The 19,491-nt window shown below is 40.4% G+C and overlaps 1 protein-coding gene across 3 annotated transcripts in view; it reads right to left on the bottom strand.

The window, feature by feature from the left end:
- CLSTN2 (calsyntenin 2) overlaps positions 1-19,491 on the bottom strand; it is a 344,598-nt gene that overhangs the window by 281,128 nt on the left and 43,979 nt on the right. Inside the window, exons 1-2 of one of the 3 annotated variants that reach the window (XM_080605196.1) lie at positions 11,729-11,855; positions 11,416-11,632 (exon numbers count right to left, since the gene is read on the bottom strand). The exons of the other annotated variants lie outside the window; for them this stretch is intronic. Coding sequence (XP_080461322.1) covers position 11,416 — 1 coding nt within the window. The 5' untranslated portion in view covers positions 11,417-11,632; positions 11,729-11,855. Of the gene's footprint in view, positions 1-11,415; positions 11,633-11,728; positions 11,856-19,491 lie in introns of those variants that run through there. 3 annotated transcript variants of the gene reach the window in all.

The raw sequence follows: 19,491 nt of genomic DNA, 5'->3' as shown, positions 1-19,491 counted from the left end.
AAGAATTTTCATTGTGGTTCCAGCTATCAAACCTTTGTTTTTGAACAAATCCAAAGTAACTTGTGGAGAGGTATACTGACTAAACTCCCCACTAAGGTAAAACTCCAGAACCCATCAGTGTAACAACTAATTCTCCTTAGCTCACATATGGGAAGCTTGCTAGGATGTGCTTTCCTCTGCAGCTATACAGTCCAGCAAGCTTTGGTGAGTTTTCTAAATGAACACCCAGCATCACCTATTTTTATGACGTGACATAGTTTACAGCAGGCAAATAACTGCATGTTAAGTAGTATTGAGAGATGATGATTAAAAAACAATGACACTCAACACTACAGGGCTGAATAGCCTCAAGGGTTTGGTTGTTAAGATTTATGTTGTGGGTAGGGGGCAGAATATAAAATTCCAAAGTGACAAAAAGGGGAAAAAGAAGACCTTTCTTGTAGTCCTGCCTATATCTTCAGATATTTAGTGATATTTCAATGGCAGGATTTTGTTATACATGCAATGGATTTCATCAAGAGGAAAAATGAATACATGTGAGGTACACTAGATACTACAACCAAATTCTACCCTGCTAAAACAGTTTGGTACCAGAATGTGCCAGTGATTCTTATCTGAAATACACTGATCCCCAAGAGGCACATCAATGTATGCTTTTTTTCACCAGTGATAGGACCCGTGGGAACGGTGTCAAGCTGAGGCAGGGGAAGTTTAGGCTGGACATCAGGAAGAGGTTCTTCACCGAGAGGGTGGTCGCACACTGGAACAGGCTCCCCAGTGAAGCAGTCACTGCACCAAGCCTGTCTGAATTTAAGAAGAGATTGGACTGTGCTCTTAGTCACATGGTCTGAACTTTTGGGTAGACCTGTGCGGTGCCAGGAGTTGGACTTGATGATCCTTATGGGTCCCTTCCAACTCGGGATATTCTATGGTTCTATGATATGTGCTGTTATGACTTAAGCTGGGCAAAAGTATTTCTGAAAATAGCGAATTTACTAGAAAAAAGCACCTGGAGTTATTTACTTGTTACAAAATGAATTTTCTACATAGTTGGACAACAGGAAGTGTGATAGCAGAATATCAGAGAAGTCAAAATGCAGTATTTGACATCTCCTCACACACTACAAAAATTCACTATAAAGTACAGTATACAAAGTTCTGTATTTACAGAACTGGAAGTGAACTTTGCTCAAATCTGCATTTAGGATAGTCAAGACTAACATTCAGCTTCCCTCACAAGTTCCACATTTGCTCCAAAAAGTTCAGTCTACACACTGCATGCAAGTACCACAACACCAGCGTGTTGTGAAGTATCCTAGGACATGTTCTTCTTTCTCCTGGTGAATCTGTTCCACCTGTAAGCAGCTCATAAACATTCAGTGAGACAGTAACAAATCTTTTATTATTGTCAAATGTTACATGACAACACTATAGTCTATGTTGAACTGAGTATAAAATAAGTGGAACCCTCCAGAAGCCCCAAACACTATTTACAATGCTTTTTTTCCCCGTACCTTCTAACAGCACAGAAGGAAATGCACACTTGTCTTCTGCCTCCAGAAATGGTCCCTACATTAATTTTCATACAAATCAAAACCCCTGAGATAATGAATAATAACAGACAACAAAAAATGTACATAATTAGCAACTTCTTAAATCTTTACTTCAGAGCTAAGTACAGAGCTTCAAGGCTAAGTAGCCCTTCAGGGCTAAAAAAAAAAATAAAATGTTTTTGCTCAATTTAAGATACTCAAAATTAGAAAAATAGCTTGCAAGTGTTAGATCGAAACATTTTAGAAATTTGACCTGAAAACAATTTCAGAATCATCCTGCCCTGTTGCCACAGCATGCAGTCCTGAATCATAAGACCAACATCTCCCCTAATGAGCACTTGCCAGAGCAACTTGGTCATGGGTTACCTAGAAAAATTCCAGTCTAGAGCATAATTGAACAAAGGTGCATGTGATTGTTAGAAAGAATAATGGGTTTTATTCAGACCTGAGCAAGGGCTGTCTCCCTGGAGCTCCATAATCCCAGTCCTGGACAAGCAATAGGGCATAGTTGTGGTGTCCAGTGTGACAGGGTCATGGTGTATAAGGAGTACCAAAAGGCAAAGAGCTGCCTTTTTTTTTTTTTAAGGCTTTATGTCTCACCACAACATACAGGCGCTTCTGTTAGGGGAAGACTTGCCCCTACACAAAAAAAAAACAACCAACAGTTTAACAGTTTTTCATCAGGATAACACTGAACAACACTCTACGTCAGTACACAAAGACACTACAAACAGCTTTATTCTGGCTGCTGTGATTGCAGAGCATTTGTTTTCTGATAACACACACTGCTGTTTTAAATAGATTTTTTTAAACCCCATTTATTTAAATATACTCACATTGCTATGTAAATATATATGGCCTACAAGTCATAGGATTTTGTTCTTAAGACGTTTCTTTTTTTTTTTGCTAAGATTAATCATGACAGCTTTGCTGCTTTTCCCAACTACAAAATACACTAGAGAAATTAAAAACGTGCACTCCATTTATGTGAAAGAAATATGGCATGTAGTTACTGAGCACTTATTAGACCTATGGAAGTGCTGCACAAAGAGCTGTCCCTCAGGTTTACAGAGCAAACAGACTTAAGCATATACAAGCCTCCACACACCTCATGCCTTTCCTGCAGTTGCCACATCTATTCCCTGATGTCTGTGATCCAGGGATTGTGCATGACAAAGCTGTCTTTTCATCACATTCTTTGGAACAAAAACAGGCTTACTTATTATTGCTATCTTATGCTGATCTGCCAAACCCTAAGCCAAGGTTTGTATGCCTGCCCAGTTACAAAAGTCCTTGAAGACCACTGAGTACTGACTTACACAATCGCATTTCTAAATTTAAACCTTCCAACTTATTCCTAGCAATGCACTTCAGACTTTTAAAACTCACTTCTTTATTGTCTGGTAACTTCTTGTAGTATTGATATCTATTATTCTTAAACCTTCACAACAGTTTTGCTCACCACTACCTGTTACAGCTCTCCATGCCATTCAATGACCTGCATATTTGAATTATGCACCAACTTACTGGCCCCTTTTCAATCCACTCGGTGGGTATGGAATGGAGGTCTTACATTTAAACCACAAATCGATGGGACATTTCAAAAGGCAACACGAAATATTTATTATCTATTTTACAGGGTTTGCGTATTTGCCTCTTAACAATAATTTCATAGCAGCATATAAAATTCAGCTTTTGGAAATAATTCATAATATTCTGAAAGGATTTTAGTTCACATTCCAGAGTAACTCAAATCTCAAGCTTGACTTGCTTGGCTTCATATTGAAGCCTGAACACCCTCCCTCTGCTCTGAAATCCTATGAAGTCTTCCCATTCTAGACCCTCCTCACGCACGAAACTCTTCTCAGCACGAGTGGTTCAGCAAGCAGCTCACAAAGCTGTCATCAGTAATAGGGCTGACAAACCACTGGGGCCAGTGGCAGCCACAGCATCCGTGACAAAACATCCCAGATCTTACTTGTGGCAACAGCTGTTGAGATCTCTCAAACAAGGGTTTCCTAGTGACCAATATTATTTGCTTCTATTCAGACAGGCTTTACAGCCAAATAAGCAGCTCACCGTGATCTTTCACATTAAAGGGCCAACAGCTATTATTTTCCCATAACTGCCTGAATGGAATGCAATACAACATGCTACCAACGAATTGCTAGCAATCATCTGATATATGACCCCACAGCACTCTAATGATCTATCCATCATTCAAAATCAATTCAGGAGATATGCCGGCTTTTCAATGAGGTACAAAAGCCACATATATGAGCCACATGAAAGCTGTAAGTAAACAGCTAAAAGCACTGGCTTCTACCTTCCCCCCACCAATTTTTCTTTTTTTTTTTTTTTTTTTTTTCTCTCTTAAGTCATAGATGAACTTAACCCCCAATTCAACCACATCACCTTTAACAATCACAACCTGTTGAGTGGAGCAAATACAAACTCTGTGAAAAGACTTTAGAGGTATTCTATCCATCTCAACAGCCTACTATGTTGGGAACAATCGGTATTCGTCCCTTTTTATTGCAAGAAAAATAGAACTGAGGAACTAAAAATCTACCCAGGTAAAGCACTGGAATATGGCTAAATAAAGAAATTTAGGGATTTCTACTCTCAAGAAGTATTTGAGTACAGAGAATAAAATAAAGCCGGAATCACCACATACCCTCACTGCTCTTTGCTTTTTAAAGTGTGAATGCTGACCAAAGATTGCATCCTACTAAGCAGCAATGAACAGAGGAAGTTAATACTGACTGAAGAGATTTTTGGTGGAAGAATTATTAGATGTTTAGTCAGCTCAGCTATGTCAGGCAGAAGTGTGACTATTATCTCATTTCAAACCAGCATAACTGTTCTAACATGCTAACCAAACTTCAGATATCTACCCTTTTAAAAGGTGTTAGCATTTAATTCCTCTGATAATGCAATATTCTTACTATTGGTATAAAAAGGTGCTACCATTAAGGTCAGCTTACCTTATTGTTTTTCAGGTGTGCATAAAACACAATGAGATGGCCAGCACAGAAGTGGCCTAACAATATATTATCACACTTTTCTGTATGGTGGTATTTTTAGCCAGCAACCCATCATTTCTGTCTGCAAAAGATACTGAGTATAGCGTTCAGCACTCCTGTCCAACAAAACTCTTCCCTATAAATCTGTGTTCCATTATGTGACTAGTGAAAACACTATTACAATACTTCATAACACCAATATTTTTCAGCAATATATTCTCATGTCAAAAATACTGAAGATGCACAACTTCAGCTCATCAAATAGAATCCATCAATAAAGAATCTTGGTTAGAAATCCAATTTGTTTCATGCATCAGCTGAACCCTGATGGAAAAGTGATTCACCTGTATGAATAAGCCATTTATTTTGTTGTACATAAGAAAATAGAGTAAAACTAATTCTAACCAAAAACTATATATTCTTTTGCTTAGACATCGAATTGTCCACTGATTGGAACTAAAAATTCCTACTCGTTCTGCCTTCTGTGCGTCTATGAAAACATATGCTATTATAACTAAGCTGCAAGATGGACAGACTGGTTGTTAAAATGTTCCATTTTTTCACAGATCTTGATCTAGTGAGAATTGCACTGTTTTCGGCAAAAAATGGGGAGTAGCACTCTACATTATGAAAACAGGCCTCTGTGTAACTTAAGAGTACAACCCAATTTCCACCACAAGTTCACACTGCTAACATGAATGTATCAAAATACTCACCTTTGATTCAAAACGAGTTACCAAAGACTTTCTTCTCCCAGGTCAAGTTTTTCTTTACCCACGGTACCACAGCAGAGGTGGGGGAGCAGGACATCAAGAACTGCTGGGGTCTCGCTGGGAAGAGAATGACTCCATCTGACCAGCCTTTTCAGTGCACCTCTTCTACTATGTTAGCTGGGAATCACTGAAACTAAAAGTCTGTATTTCTTGTCAGTGTAACTGGGAAGCTGCATTTTCATGGGGTTGCTGCTCAAGTACTTTGGTTGAGTTACTTCTAATTGCAACACTTTTGTCCTGTGGAATACACTGAGGCCATGGTGGTGGATCCAAGTTCACCTCCACTTGACTGCTGAAGCTGACAGGAGTCCCTCACCTCCTCTTACAGCTCAGCCTCAACGGGCCAAAGCGTTTCAATGACAGCAAGTGTTACAGAAATGAAAAAAACTGTGACAAATTCCCAAATGCCAGGACAATGACACAGAGACGTCCACAGCCATATCACATAAATACTGTACAAAAAAAGCCACCCACTACTTTCAGGAAAGTCTGTGATGAGGCAAGCAATGCTCCAGGGCTTGCCACCTGGGAAGCAGCAGGGCAGCTCTCCTCTGAGAGGGTCTCTCCGCTTAGGTAAACATAGTTGGATGTGTTAATCAGCCCCATCTGAGGCTACGTTTTTAATGGCTAGAGAAGTGCTTTTGTATTTCTACTTTATCTTGCCAAGTGGCACCTTGAAACAGACAGAATAATTGTTATTTTACTCATCTACCCTAGGGCAATATACGAGATAGAATTATTTTCAATAACAGAAGAAGCTCAGCAGCACATTTCAACATGACTAGATTTAGAGACAGTGGTTAAGATGGCCAGGAAATGTATGTCTGAACTAAGAGGTAAATAAATACCAAAGATTTTGGTCACAAGTGGCTATTTTGAATAAATCAGCTCCACCTAGCAGATAAAACTTCACAATATCAAAAAGCCCCAAAGATTTTGAGTAAACCCCTAAGTCAACATTTAGGCACTAATGATATCCCTTAGTTTTATTTTATTTTTCCAGTTACATTTGTATATTACATTTTTTAAAATTCAGAGTTAATATCAAAGACTCGGGAAAAGTGTTTTCTTCAGAGAAGTGTTTTGCATCACACATTAGGGCATACGTGCTCTTGTCTCTGGATATCCTATGCTTCACTTGAATCCAGGTCACACAGGATATCACTGTAATCTCTCTTCCTTTTTAACTGTCAAATCACTGTACAAGAAATTTAGTTTTAATGGTCTGTAGTAACTAATTTGCCATTGCTTTCTACTGCAGTAACATATAAACGCACCTATCATGCGAGACTGCAGCTGCTGGTACAAGTTTTTTCAGAGCTCAAATAAAATCTCTTGGGAGTAACAAAATGGAATAATAGATTTTAACCATGGCAAAAAGAAAATGTATGGTAGACACAGTACCGATGTGTCCTTGTGGGAATGCTAGGAAAGACACATATGTAGACTCTACTGAGGCAAGTTTTACTTATCGATGTAATTCAGAAATATATCATCTGTTAGAGATGGTACGCAGTTACCATTTCTAGTTTTTCTACCTAAAATTCCTTGGTTTCCCCATCATTGTGCAAGTTATTCAAGTATTCTTTCATTTTAACACTAACAAAGGATTTATTTTTCTTTCAGCTACAGCCCCAAATCATGCATTGCTTTTCTTGATGGCTTAGTAAAACCAAGGGAGTTAATATAGGTTAATGCTGTGTTATCCAATGTTTCATCTTTCCTAGACTAGAGTTTCCCCATCCCCCCCCCCCAAAAAAAAAAGTTGTTTATTCCACCATAAAGTTTTCTATCACTGAAGAAACAATACAAAAAGTAGACATTACAAAATCTTTGTTACAAACATACTAATTCCACACCCTGATTCCATGGTATTTCAAGCAGACTAGCACTAAAATTGAGTACTCTTGTTCTACATTAAAATGACCAGTAGCAACAAGATAAATAATCTCTCCAAATTTTGCAAGAGCTAGGTGTAGTGAAGCTGCACACTAGTTAACATACATGATCGCATCCTTTCTGCAGAGAATACCAGTTACATTTCCTTGATTTAAATTACAGTGCTCTTGACATGATGATCCCAAAGCTCATCATACTCAGCTGCAGTAGACAACTTCCCCAGTTATTTTTTTTTTCCTAAAGCAGTTCCACTAGGATGAAAAGATCACATCTCCTAAACATAACTCAAGTACTGAGATTTTCACAGAGGACTATGGGATTCTCACCTCTCCTTCACTTCAGTCAAGCACTGGCAAAGCTGGACACCAGCATGGGTAAATGCTCCAGCAGCAGCTGATAGCACTGAGACCGTGGCCTCCAAAATGTATTTTACTAAACCTTGTAACACCACGACTTTTTTTTTTTCCTTTTCCAAGGGGCAACTATCCACACACAGAACAACTTTCATTTACGCTTCCTTCAGAGTCCACACGCCAAGTAACATAGAAAGATATATTTCTTTGTATTTTAAAAATGCTTCTTTGCTTTGTTTTTAAACATGCATGCTTTTATTCCAAATATTACTAACAGATATTAAATCCTTTATTTTAAACCATTTCTTTTTCTTATTTAGATTGTAACCTCCCAATCTCCTTTAAAACACACTTGTCTAAATTTATAGGACTTGCCATAGGACTACAAATCAGCGAGACACAAAAATTTCCTTTACCTTACTCTATGAAATTTACTGCTTTGTCTCCAGGAAGTCTTGAAACGTTGCATGATAAATGGTTCATGACTTAATGGCATTTTAACATACCACAAGGGTTCAAGCTGAAGGTTTGAAGCATTGCTGAGCCAGCCCATGGCTGCATTAAAGATTTAGTAATTCAGAGCTGTAAACCAGTTTATTCATTTCTCAGTCGTAAGTTAAGCACCGATGCCTTGTGCTTTGGAGTAAAACACCAAAGCTAATAATTTTCATTTTATCGTCTGAGCTGTTTATCTGGTGCTTACATGTAAAATCGCAATCAAATTCATTTCAAAAAGTTCAAGGAAATGGAATAAGATAGTTTGAAAAATCAGCATGTTTTCTAGTGAAGCTGAAATCTTTCCAGCCTCTCAAAAGGAGTGTGTTTTGCTTTACTTCAAGTCCAACCATTCATTTTCCATTTGAGCAAACTGCAAATATAGAAACATTTAACAAGAATGAGCATTCATGGCACTGTGATCCTGCTAGCTAGCTACAAATTATACAAAACATATGAAACAAAATATGAAAATGGTTTGGGAGCCATGCACACTTTGTCATCCTCTTGCTGCAAGTGGTCAAAAAAAAAAAAACAACAACTAAAACTCTATGCTAAGTTAACTCCTGTCGAACTTCACTGTGTTAACAGTATTAACGCAGCCACTATTCCCAAATACGTGATAAGTAAGACAAACCTACCAATACCCAGAGCTAGCACAGATGACAACTGTGAATTGCTTAAGGTCTACAGCCCAGGTGTAAGGTTGAATGACAGCTATGGAAAAGAAGGATGGATTTTGATTACAAGAGAAACCCATGCACACTGTCCTCTTCTGCTGGAGTTGTCTGGACAGTTCATTTAGTATCTTGGTAATTCAGATCCTACATCTGCAAATGGGCTTTCTGAGATATAAAATGCAGGCTGTGTAGACACATAAAACAACATTAAGAGAAGCTAGCTCTTATGGCAATGAGTTTATATAAGTACCATGAATCAGATATATTGATATTTACCACTATTACCATTCTAAAGATTTGAAAAGAGATTACATACATACGAGAATGCCTCATCTTCCATTATTCTCTGATTAAGATGTGATAAGCGTTACAGAGAAACAAGACAGTCAAAGATCGGTGCATTATTTTGCCTTGTATGTATCTTCAAAACGTTCTGTGATTTATATGGCTGAGAGTCACTGGGTTTTCCAGGAGGATCTGAAACAACTAGGAGATAAATTAATGCAAACCCCTCTGCATACAATTAACCTGAACAAGTCAAATCCTTACTGACTTCTAGATGATCCAACAGAATCTGTGATCCAATTCACATGTTAAGAAACAAAAGACTACTAAAATTCCCTCCGTACTAATTATTAAAAAAAAACACACTTAAATTTAGCATTTAAATTCATAAAATGCTAACCTGTACCTTTAGAGTGTGAAGATCTGAGATGTATTCACAAAATATTTCGTCTAAATTAAATTTATACTGAAGCACGACTTTGTGAACACAAAGTCATCTATGAACAACACAACTGACAAGACTGACTGAAACATGCCAACCAGCACCAAAAAAAAAAAATACGAAAAAAACCAGAATCTACCTGCCCCCACCAGAACAGCAGTTACCACATGAATTCCTATGTGATTATGCTACTAAAGCAAGCAGGCACCATTTTCTTTGAACTTGTAAGCATTATTACAAAATGCACCACAATGCAGCCACATAAAAGTGCTTATTTATGCCATAATGTGCTTACATACTGAGACAAAGCACACTAAGGTAAATGAAACTTCTTTGATTCTAAATGGCATCAGAGCATGGATGAAATAGAAGCATACTAAAAATCAGGAAAGTTGAGGAAGTCATCATAGAAATACTAAAACATATCACAAAAGATTAACTACATTTTAGATGTGCACTGACATTCAACTATGAGACTGTTTTGTCTCATGAGCATTATCACTGGCCACAAGATAAAAATAACGCAGAAAAAAAATTTGCTTGAAATTGAAAAATATAACTTCACTCCTTTGTTGCTTTAACTTTCATTCCTAGTGATAAATTACATAGCAGAATCATCTGCCCACTTTCCTATATATAGAAACATACACCTACATGAAACTAAATGATGCATTTTACATATACAAACAAAACCACCAGTTATGTGCAGCTGCACCATAAGCATTAGTAGGAATAAAAAATGGTTATTTCAAAGACAGTACCTATTTCAAAAACTTGACATATGTTTATTTAGTAATAAGTCATAAATTGTGTAACATGCTGAAATATATGACAGCATATATTACTGCACCTACAAAAAAAAAAAAGGAAACAGGAGCAAAACTGGAAGTAAATCTCCTGCTAGAGAATTTTGTAGAGTATCTGTGTGGATGTGGTGTTTTAAGTGTCATGCTCTCAAATATTGTTTGTGGGTAGAACCACGACAAACATGTCATACCTGGCACCTCAGCAGCTGTGGGTACATTAGCCTTTGGAAATTAGAAACTGAAGTTCTACCAGAAAAGAAAATGTTGTTAGAATATTACCTTGGGCCCACCTTTGAACGAATAATACTAATCACCTGAAAGAAGGCTAATTTCAAAGACTCTTTCACATGTGTGGAAGAACACACTCCTTCAATATGTATCAACCCACTCGTATAAGACAGCCCATTATTTTTTTATTTTTAAATCTGAATGGCCTTTCCATCTGCTATCTGTCATGGTGTTGCCTGGGACTGAGATAATTTTTCTTTGTAGAGGCTCACACAATGCCATGCTCTGTATTTTTGATGAAAATGGTGGTGATAACATCGTGATGTTTCAGCTGTTGCAGAGCAGTGCTCATCCAGAGCCAAGGACCTGTCAGCTCCTGGTGCTGCCCCGCCAGTGGGGTACCTGGGGGTGCCCCAGATACAGGGACGGGAAACGTCCAGGACAGATGGCCTGGGCTGGCCAAAGGGGTGTCCCATAGCATAGGGCCTTGTGCTCACTTGTAATGCTGGGGTAAAGAAGGAGAGCTTGCGAATGAAGGCAGCAGAATCCAAATTTTGAGCTTTATAAAAAACACTAGTGTTTAATTGCACTGTTGCTGTCCTCCTAAATTGTCTATGGGACAGAAAACTTGTCCTTAGTACTTAAATAATGCAGAAAGTCCTGCTATTTTTCTGCTTTTTTAAATGCATAGATACTTTAGCAAAGCAGTCATATATACCACACACCTTTGTTTAGCTCACTGTCATTTAAAAAAAAAAAAGCTACTAACTTTATCTATCTGGAAAAGCTGTCAGCGTACAAGCAGAAAGAAAGTAGCCTGACACTCCTCTGTGAAAGGGTCACTGTTTACAAAGCAAATTTAGTTTCTTACTCACTTCAGTGGTTATTACTGGTCACTAAGAGCATGGAAGTGCTGAAGCAGGAGGCTGCGCTGGCTGCACATCCACGAGGAACAACGGGCAGCTGTGGCAACTGCATGGGTAGAGCTGTTTCCATATTATAACCCTGAGAATATTTTGCAGTGAAGAATTCAGGTCTGGTACGATAGGGTAAAAGGGCAGTTATAAGTTTGGTTCTGCCTGGAAACAAGAACTATGGGACAGAAATAAGAGGGAAAAACAGGACTGAATACTAATGAAACTGTGATAACGGAATACGACCAAGAGTGTTACTAAAAACTACTCTTACCTTCTGAAGATGGTTTCAGATTTAACAATGAAAATCACCGAACAGAAATCAAGGTTTATTGTTGAAGAAAGCATCCGATTATCACACACCTTGGCAAAACTTTATTTATTTATTTTGCCACCAATGGTGTCTCTAATTATTTCACTTGTGGTGTTACTGCAAAAAATAAAAGATGAAAAAACACAATAAAACATTGTAGAAGTCAAGGAACTCTTCATAACAGCTCATTTCACATTATCTTTATCATAACATGCTAGGAAAGCAGACCATTAATACTCTGCAAATAGGGCTGGGTGCTGTTTTATTACAGGACGCTGTTCTAATTGTCCTTGCTGCCAGAGCAATCATTCATATTGGAAAGCATTTAGCCCAAGACTAAGAGGCAGTTGCTCTATCAAGAACTGTGAAAGGTTTCCTTAATATGTTTCTTTTAAACAAAGTACTTCGATGAGCTAATGTGTAGCAGATGTTTCTGAATTACCCCAGAGAACAGAAGACCTATTTCATCATTATGTGAAATAAGATATTACCCAAGGCAAAGGCTGGTAATAACATTTTCCCACAGGATTCCTGTTGCTATTAGGGATATTATCTTACCCTAAATATAACAAGATCTTGATTTTCATAAACGAAGTACACAAATTTGCTAGAAGGCAATAGCAAAGACATAAAAGCACCTTTGAAAAATCAATAAGTTTCCTCATAGTTTGCAACCTGCAATGGTTTCCGTAAGTTCTTTGAACAATTTCCGTAACTCTAACAATTTCCAAACTCAAAAGGATTTTTTTTTCTAATTTCATAGAATGGCTTGGGTTGGAAGGGACCTCAGAGATCATCTAGTTCCAACAACCCTGCCATCGGCAGGGACGCCACCCACTAGATCAGGTTGCTCAGGGCCTCATCTAACCTGGTGTTGAACACCTCCAGGGATGGGGCATCCACAGCTTCTCTGGGCAACCTGTTTCAGGGCCTCAGCACCCTCTGAGTGAAAATTTTCTTTCTAACCTCTAATCTAAATCTCCCCTCTTTTAGTTTAAAAACATTCCCCCTTGTCCTGTCATTATCTACCTGAGTAAAGAGTCCTTTTCCATCCTTTTTATAAGACCCCTTTAAGTATTGAAAGGTTGCAATGAGGTCACCCAGGAGCCTTCTATTCTGTAGACTGAACAGCCCCAACTCTCTCAACCTTTCTTCATAGGAGGGGTGTTCCAGCCCCTTGATCGTCTTAGTGGCCCTCCTCTGGATCCATTTAACAGCTTCCCCATCCTTCTTGTGCTGGGGCCTCCAGACCTGGACGCAGGACTCCAAGTGGGGCCTCTCAAGGGCAGAGTAGAGGGGGACAATCACCTCCCTTGACCTGCTGGCTACTTCTCTTTTGATGCAGCCCAGGATGCAGTTGGCCTTCTGGGCTGCAAGCATGCACTGCTGGCTCATGTCAAGCCTTTTGTCCACCAGAACCCCCAAGTCCTCCTCTGCAGGGCTGATCTCAATGAGTTCTTCACACAGTCTGTACTCATGGTTGGGATTGCCCTGGCCCAAGTGCAGCACCTTGCACCTGGTGTTGGACCTTGTTGAACCTCATTAGGTTCACGTGGGCCCACTCAAGCTTGTCCAGGTCCCTCTGGATGGCATCCCTTCCTTCTATTGTATCAACCACACCACTCAGCATGGTGTCACCTACAAACTTGCTGAGGGTGCACTCGATCACACTGTTTATGTCACTGATGAAGATATAAACAGTACTGGTTCCAGAACAGACCCCTGAGGTACACCACTTGTCACCAGCCTCCACTTAGACATAGAGCCATTGACCACCTCTCTCTGGGTGTGACCTTCAAGCCAACTCTTTATCCACTCCTTATCCACTCATCAAATCCATCTCTCTCCAATTTGGAGACCAGGTTGTCATGTGGTTTGCTCTGACCTTAGTCATTCCAAAGAAACTCTCAAAACTGCCATACTTTATTCCACAAGTCTCTTAACCTTCCTATCCTATGAGTATATCTAGTTAACTATTTAGTCCAAATAGCACAGCTATTTTTGATGCTGGATTGTGTGAGAAATCCAATGAGAATTCCATGTCCAGACTGGTTGATGTGAAGGAGAAAAAGACCATAGGAATTCTGAGTCAGCAGTATGAACACTTCTACTAAGGACCACGTCTTTGTTAAAAGATGGCAGCTCCACGTGAGGGTACTGCCAAGTCAGCCAGCTTCTCTGTAACAGCTCCAATAAATTCATTTAAAAATTCTATGTAGGAGAAACTGATCCTCCCTTCCTAGCCGTAATGCAGAGATAATTTAAATCCACCTTGAGTAACCAAATGAGCTATGCTATTCCCTTCCTTTCCTGAGCACTTGCCCAGCAGTCTGCTGAGAAAGGCAGGCAGTTGGTGTGTGGTCATTTCCACACAGATGACATTACAGTCACAGCAATTCACGCACCCCATGAGTGGGTCACAGCTCAGGAACAAGAACCCACCAGAACCGTGAAGATGATTACCTCACTTCATTCCATTTATACTGAGCAAGTCTGATGCAGCAGACAATGCCACCAAGCAATTATCCTTTAAAAAGGGACGAAGCATAGCAATGAATACATCTATGATCTATATAAATCAGCCTTTATAGCTTTTATTTCATACTTAATCTCTAAACAGTCAACAGTAACTTTTTGCAATGTCACAGAGGATCTCTGAAGTTCTTTTCTCAAGGCCAAGCTTCTCGTGAGGCTGTGATTGTATACTTGTTTTGCAGGTCCAACATCAAGAAGTAGATTTGGGCTAGACAGCGCTAATATATGCTCATTTAAACTAGATATTTCAATCCACTTAGAAAACTGGTATTTAGAAAAACAAACACTGTGATGAGGCAAGCCTACAACCAAACCATAATACCCATCAATATAAAACATCATGTGTAAAGGAGAGGTACACAGAGTACTGATTTTTCCTGGGCCTCAAAACCCTGCTTTGCTTGGGCACCTAGGTCATTATCTGCTCTTCCATTTACTTGCAAATATAATTTGAGTGGATTCTGATCCTTAAAGCTATCAAAGCCCATGGAAGCATTTTGAGTCTGTAAGAGATTTCCTGGGGGATTTAAAACATAAAAACTTCATTCAAGAACTAGAACAGAAAGCCATTTCCCTCTTTTCTAAATGACTAGAAAAATATTTATTATTAATATAGCTTAAATACTTAAATGTTCTATGTCCATAAAATATGAGAAAGTATCATCCAGTATAGGGTAAAGAGAGTATTCAAGAAAAATACACTACTGCCAGATAACTATTTATGATGCAATGTTCTACTCTACATTTTCTGGGACATTAATACAATACAGAAGAACAATTGCTGCTATATCCCTGCAGGAAAGTTTGTATGAAGATCACAGCTCTGTTTTTATTTCTTTCTGCTCAACTGAAACCAACAAATCCACTTTTTTTAGACACTTTTTCAGCTGAAAATATGAAAAACAAAGTGACATTCCCATTCCTATATTAATGGCTTCACATTTTTGAACAAGCATTTCTAAATTTTAATTTGAATGTTTCAATGCATTATTTATATTTACCCACTTGAAATCCTCCCTCTCTCCTATCCTAGCATTTTCCTAAAACAAAGGAAAGTAATACTTCAGGAAGTTATTTTGTATTTCTAATAAAAAAGCATTTCCATATTAAAAATCCAGTAAACACCAGCATTTACAGCAACCATAACAGAGCATATGGTTTCAAGGGAATATTCATTGTTACAGTGAAAAATTAATGAACAAGTTACCACTAGAACCACATAAGCTAAAATCTTTCTTTGAACAATGACAAACTTATGACAACATAGTCCAGTCTCACTGCTATTGCACACATAAATGTTGATAAAGATCCGATAGGATTTTTATGAGGAGCACTGACAAATGTGAAAAAGATGCTTAAATTTTATAAACACCATCTATTTATTGCATGGCTTATGAAATACATTTCTTTTATGTTCCCTCAGACTGGTTTTGAAACTCAACGATCCTTTGAATCATTATTTCCATAGCATATAAAGGCTTAAAAATATAAACATGCAGAAACAAACACGTACTGCTTTTCCTTCATTTTAAGGTCTTAAAAAAACATTCACTCCATGGGATCAACTGTTTTATGCATTGTTAGAATCATAGAAACACAAGGTTGGAAAGGACCTACAAGATCATCTTGTCCAACCATCCTCCTATCACCAATACTACCCACTAAGCTACTAAATTGTATCTCATAGCACCTTGTCCAGGCACTTCTTGAACATCACAAGGGATGGTGACTCCACCACCTCCCTGGGCAGGCCATTCCAGTGCCTGACCACTCTGAGAGAAAAAGTTTTTCCTGATATCTAATCTAAATCTCCCCAGGCACAACTTGTGGCCATTTCCTCAAGTCCTATCATTAGATATCTGAGAGAAGAGGCCAAACCCCTCCTCATAACAACCTCCCTTCAGGAAGTTGTAGACAGCAATGAGGTCTCCCCTGAGCCTCCTCTTCTCCAAACTACACAATCCCAGTTCCCTCAGACACTCCTCACAAGACTTGTTCTCCAGACCCCTCACCAGTTTTGTTGCCCTTCTCTGGACATGCTCCAGTGCCTTGATGTCTTTCTTGTCTTGAGGGGCCCAAAACTGAACACAGTACTCGAGGTGCGGCCTCACCAAAGCTGAGTACAGGGGGACGATCACCTCCCTGGTCCTGCTGTCTCCACTACTTCTAACATGGGCCAGGATGCCATTGGCCTTCTTGGCCACCTGGGCACACTGCCGGCTCATGTTCAGCCAAGCATCAACCAACCATTCTGCCCCAAGCCTATAGTGTTGCATGGGGTTATTGTGTCCAAAGTGCAGGACCTGGCACCTGGCCTGGTTAACCCTCATCCCATTCGCCTCAGCCCAACAGTCAAGCCTGTCCAGATCCCTCTGAAGGGCCACCCTACCCTCAGGCAGATCAACACTACCTCCCAACTTGGTGTCATCTGCAAACTTCCTGAGGGTACACTCAATCCCCTCATCTAGGTCATCAATAAAGATAGGCCCCAGTACCGACCCCTGGGGGACATCACTTGTAACGGGACACCGGCTGGACTTAACTCCATTAACCCCTACCCACTGGGCACGGCCCTCCAGCCAGTTCTTTACCTAAAGAAGAGTATACCTGTCCAGGCCATGTGTAGCCATTTTCTCCAGAAGAATACTGTGGGAGACCGTATCAAAGGCTTTGCTGAAGTCTAAGTAGACTACATCAACAGCCCTTCCCTCATCTACCAGTCTGGTCACATGATCATAGAAGGAGATGAGGTTGGACAAGCACAACCTGCCTTTTGTGAACCCGTGCTGGCTTGGCCTAACCCCCTGGATGCCATGCAACTGCTGTGTGATCTCACCCAAGATTATTTGCTCCATAACTTTCCCTGGAACTGAAGTCAGGCTGACAGACCTGTAGTTCCCCGGGTCTTCCTTACGGCCCTTCTTGTAGATGGGAGTCACATTGGCAAGCCTCCAGTCCTCTGGGACCTCTCCAAATAACCAGGAATGCTGATAGATGGTGGAAAGCAGCTTGGCAATTGCTTCCGTCAGCTCCCTCAGCACCCTAGGGTGGAGCTTGTCTGGTCACCTGGACTTATGACATTCTAGATGGAGGAGCAGATTTCTTAACTGTCTCTTCCTGGATCACAGGGGGATTCTCTACCTGAATCACAGGGGATGTCCAGGTTAGGGAGTAAAGTACCCTGAGGATAACTGATCTGACTATTAAAGACAGATGTAAAGAAGGTGTTGAGAACCTCAGCCTTATCCTCAATGATCACATTTCCTGCTGCATCAAGTAAAAGATGGAAATTTTCCTTGGTTCTTCTCTTGCTGTTAATATATCTGTAAAAGGATTTCTTGTTCTCTTTTACTGCAGTGGCCAATCTGAGTTCAAGCTGGGCTTTTGCCTTTCTAACTTCCTCTCTGCATATCTCAGCAACTTCCTTGTAGTCGCCCCAAGTTGCCTGTCCTTTCTTCCAGCAGACGTACACTCTTTTTCTCCTGGAATCTCAATAGAAGTTACCAGTTCATCCATGCCGGTCTTCTTCCCGTCCAGCTCGCCTTACAGGACACAGGAACGGCCTGCTCTTGTGCCTGTAAAATTTCCTTCTTGAGGAGCGTCCAGGCTTACTGGATCCCTTTGCCCTTCAGGAGTCACTCCCAAGGGACCCCTGCAACAAGTGTCCTGAATAGGTCAAAGTCCGCCCTCCGAAAGTTCAAGACAGCAGTTTTGGCTGTTACCCTTCTGACATCACCAAGGATAGAAAACTCTACAATTTCCTGGTCACTCTGCCCAAGACAGTCCCCAGCTTTCACATCTGCCAGTAGTCCTTCTCTGCTAGTGAAGAGCAGGTCTAGTGGGGCACCTCCCCTGGTAGGCCCTCAAACCAGCTGTGTCAGGAAGCTATCTTCCACACACTTTAAAAACCTCCTGGACTGTTAGTATCATCAAAAACAAGTATGTCAGCATTTTAATATAAATGTACAAATAAAATTAAGTGAAAACAGCCAATTTCATGACAACTAAATATACTGAGGGTTGCAAACCTCTTAGAATAGGGTTTTCTGTAGGGAAGAGGCAGGTTATATGCAACAGAAAATCTTTAGGGAATTTTTTTTTCCAAATTTTTGTTGAAATTCTAAATACTTATCTTTAGTTCTAAATTAAAAAGTTTTCCCAAATTCTAGAATATTAAAAAAAATAGCTTTGTTTAGTTCCAGGTATGATCACATTTGCTCGTAATTAAGAATCATATTCACATACTGAAACTACCTAAGGAGAGATTTGTTTAGCACTGTTAAAAAGCCCAGCACAATTATATATTATTTTAGGTACTACAGTGCTGTATTTTATTGAAATTTCTCTAATATTATGACACCAAACTGTGTGGTGGGGCCAACCCACTGGAGGGAAGGGATACTACCCAGAGGGACCTGGGCAGGCCTGAGGGGTGGGCCTGTGGGAACCTCATGGGGGTCAACAAGGCCCTAGGTCAGGGCAACCCCAAGCACAAAACACAGGCTGGGTGGAGAGCAGCCCTGGGAGAAGGACCTGGGGGTGCTGGTGGATGAGAAGCTCGACATGAGCCAGCAATGCGTGCTTGTGGCCCAGAAAGCCACCCGTACCCTGGGCTGCACCAACAGCAGCCCAGCCAGCAGGGCAAGGGAGTGGATTCTCCTCTCTGCTCTGTTTTTGTGGGGCCCCACCTGCAGTGCTGCGTTCAGCTTTGGGGCCCCCAGTGTAAGGAAGGCATGGACCCATTGGAGCAAATCCTGAGAAGGCCACAAGGATGATTAGAGGGCTGGGGCACCTCTCTTATGGAGACATTCTGAGGGAGTTGGGGTTGTTCGGCCTGGAGGAGAGAAGGCTCCAGGGAGATTTTACAGCGGCCTTCCCATACCTAAAGGAGGCTGAAGGAGAGCTGGAGAGGGCCTCTGTCAGGGAGTGTAGTGACAGGACAAGGGGGAATGGCTTTAAACTAAAAAATGGTGGGTTTACGTTAGACGTTGGGAGGAAATTCTTCATTCAGAGGGTGGAGAGGCCCAAGCACAGGCCAGACTGGATGGGCCTTAGGGCAGCCTGGGCTGGTGGGAGGTGTCCCTGCCCAGGGCAGGGGGGTGGAGCCAGGGGGTCTGTTAAGTTCCCTTCCAACCCAAGCCACTTTACAATTCTATGATTATTTGAAAGAATCGTAGAATCACTGTTCC

The sequence above is a fragment of the Anser brachyrhynchus genome (genome assembly GCF_964034855.1).
Source record: "Anser brachyrhynchus genome assembly, chromosome: 9".
Taxonomy (NCBI): domain Eukaryota; kingdom Metazoa; phylum Chordata; class Aves; order Anseriformes; family Anatidae; genus Anser; species Anser brachyrhynchus.
This window is presented reverse-complemented; position numbering and strand designations above follow the sequence as displayed.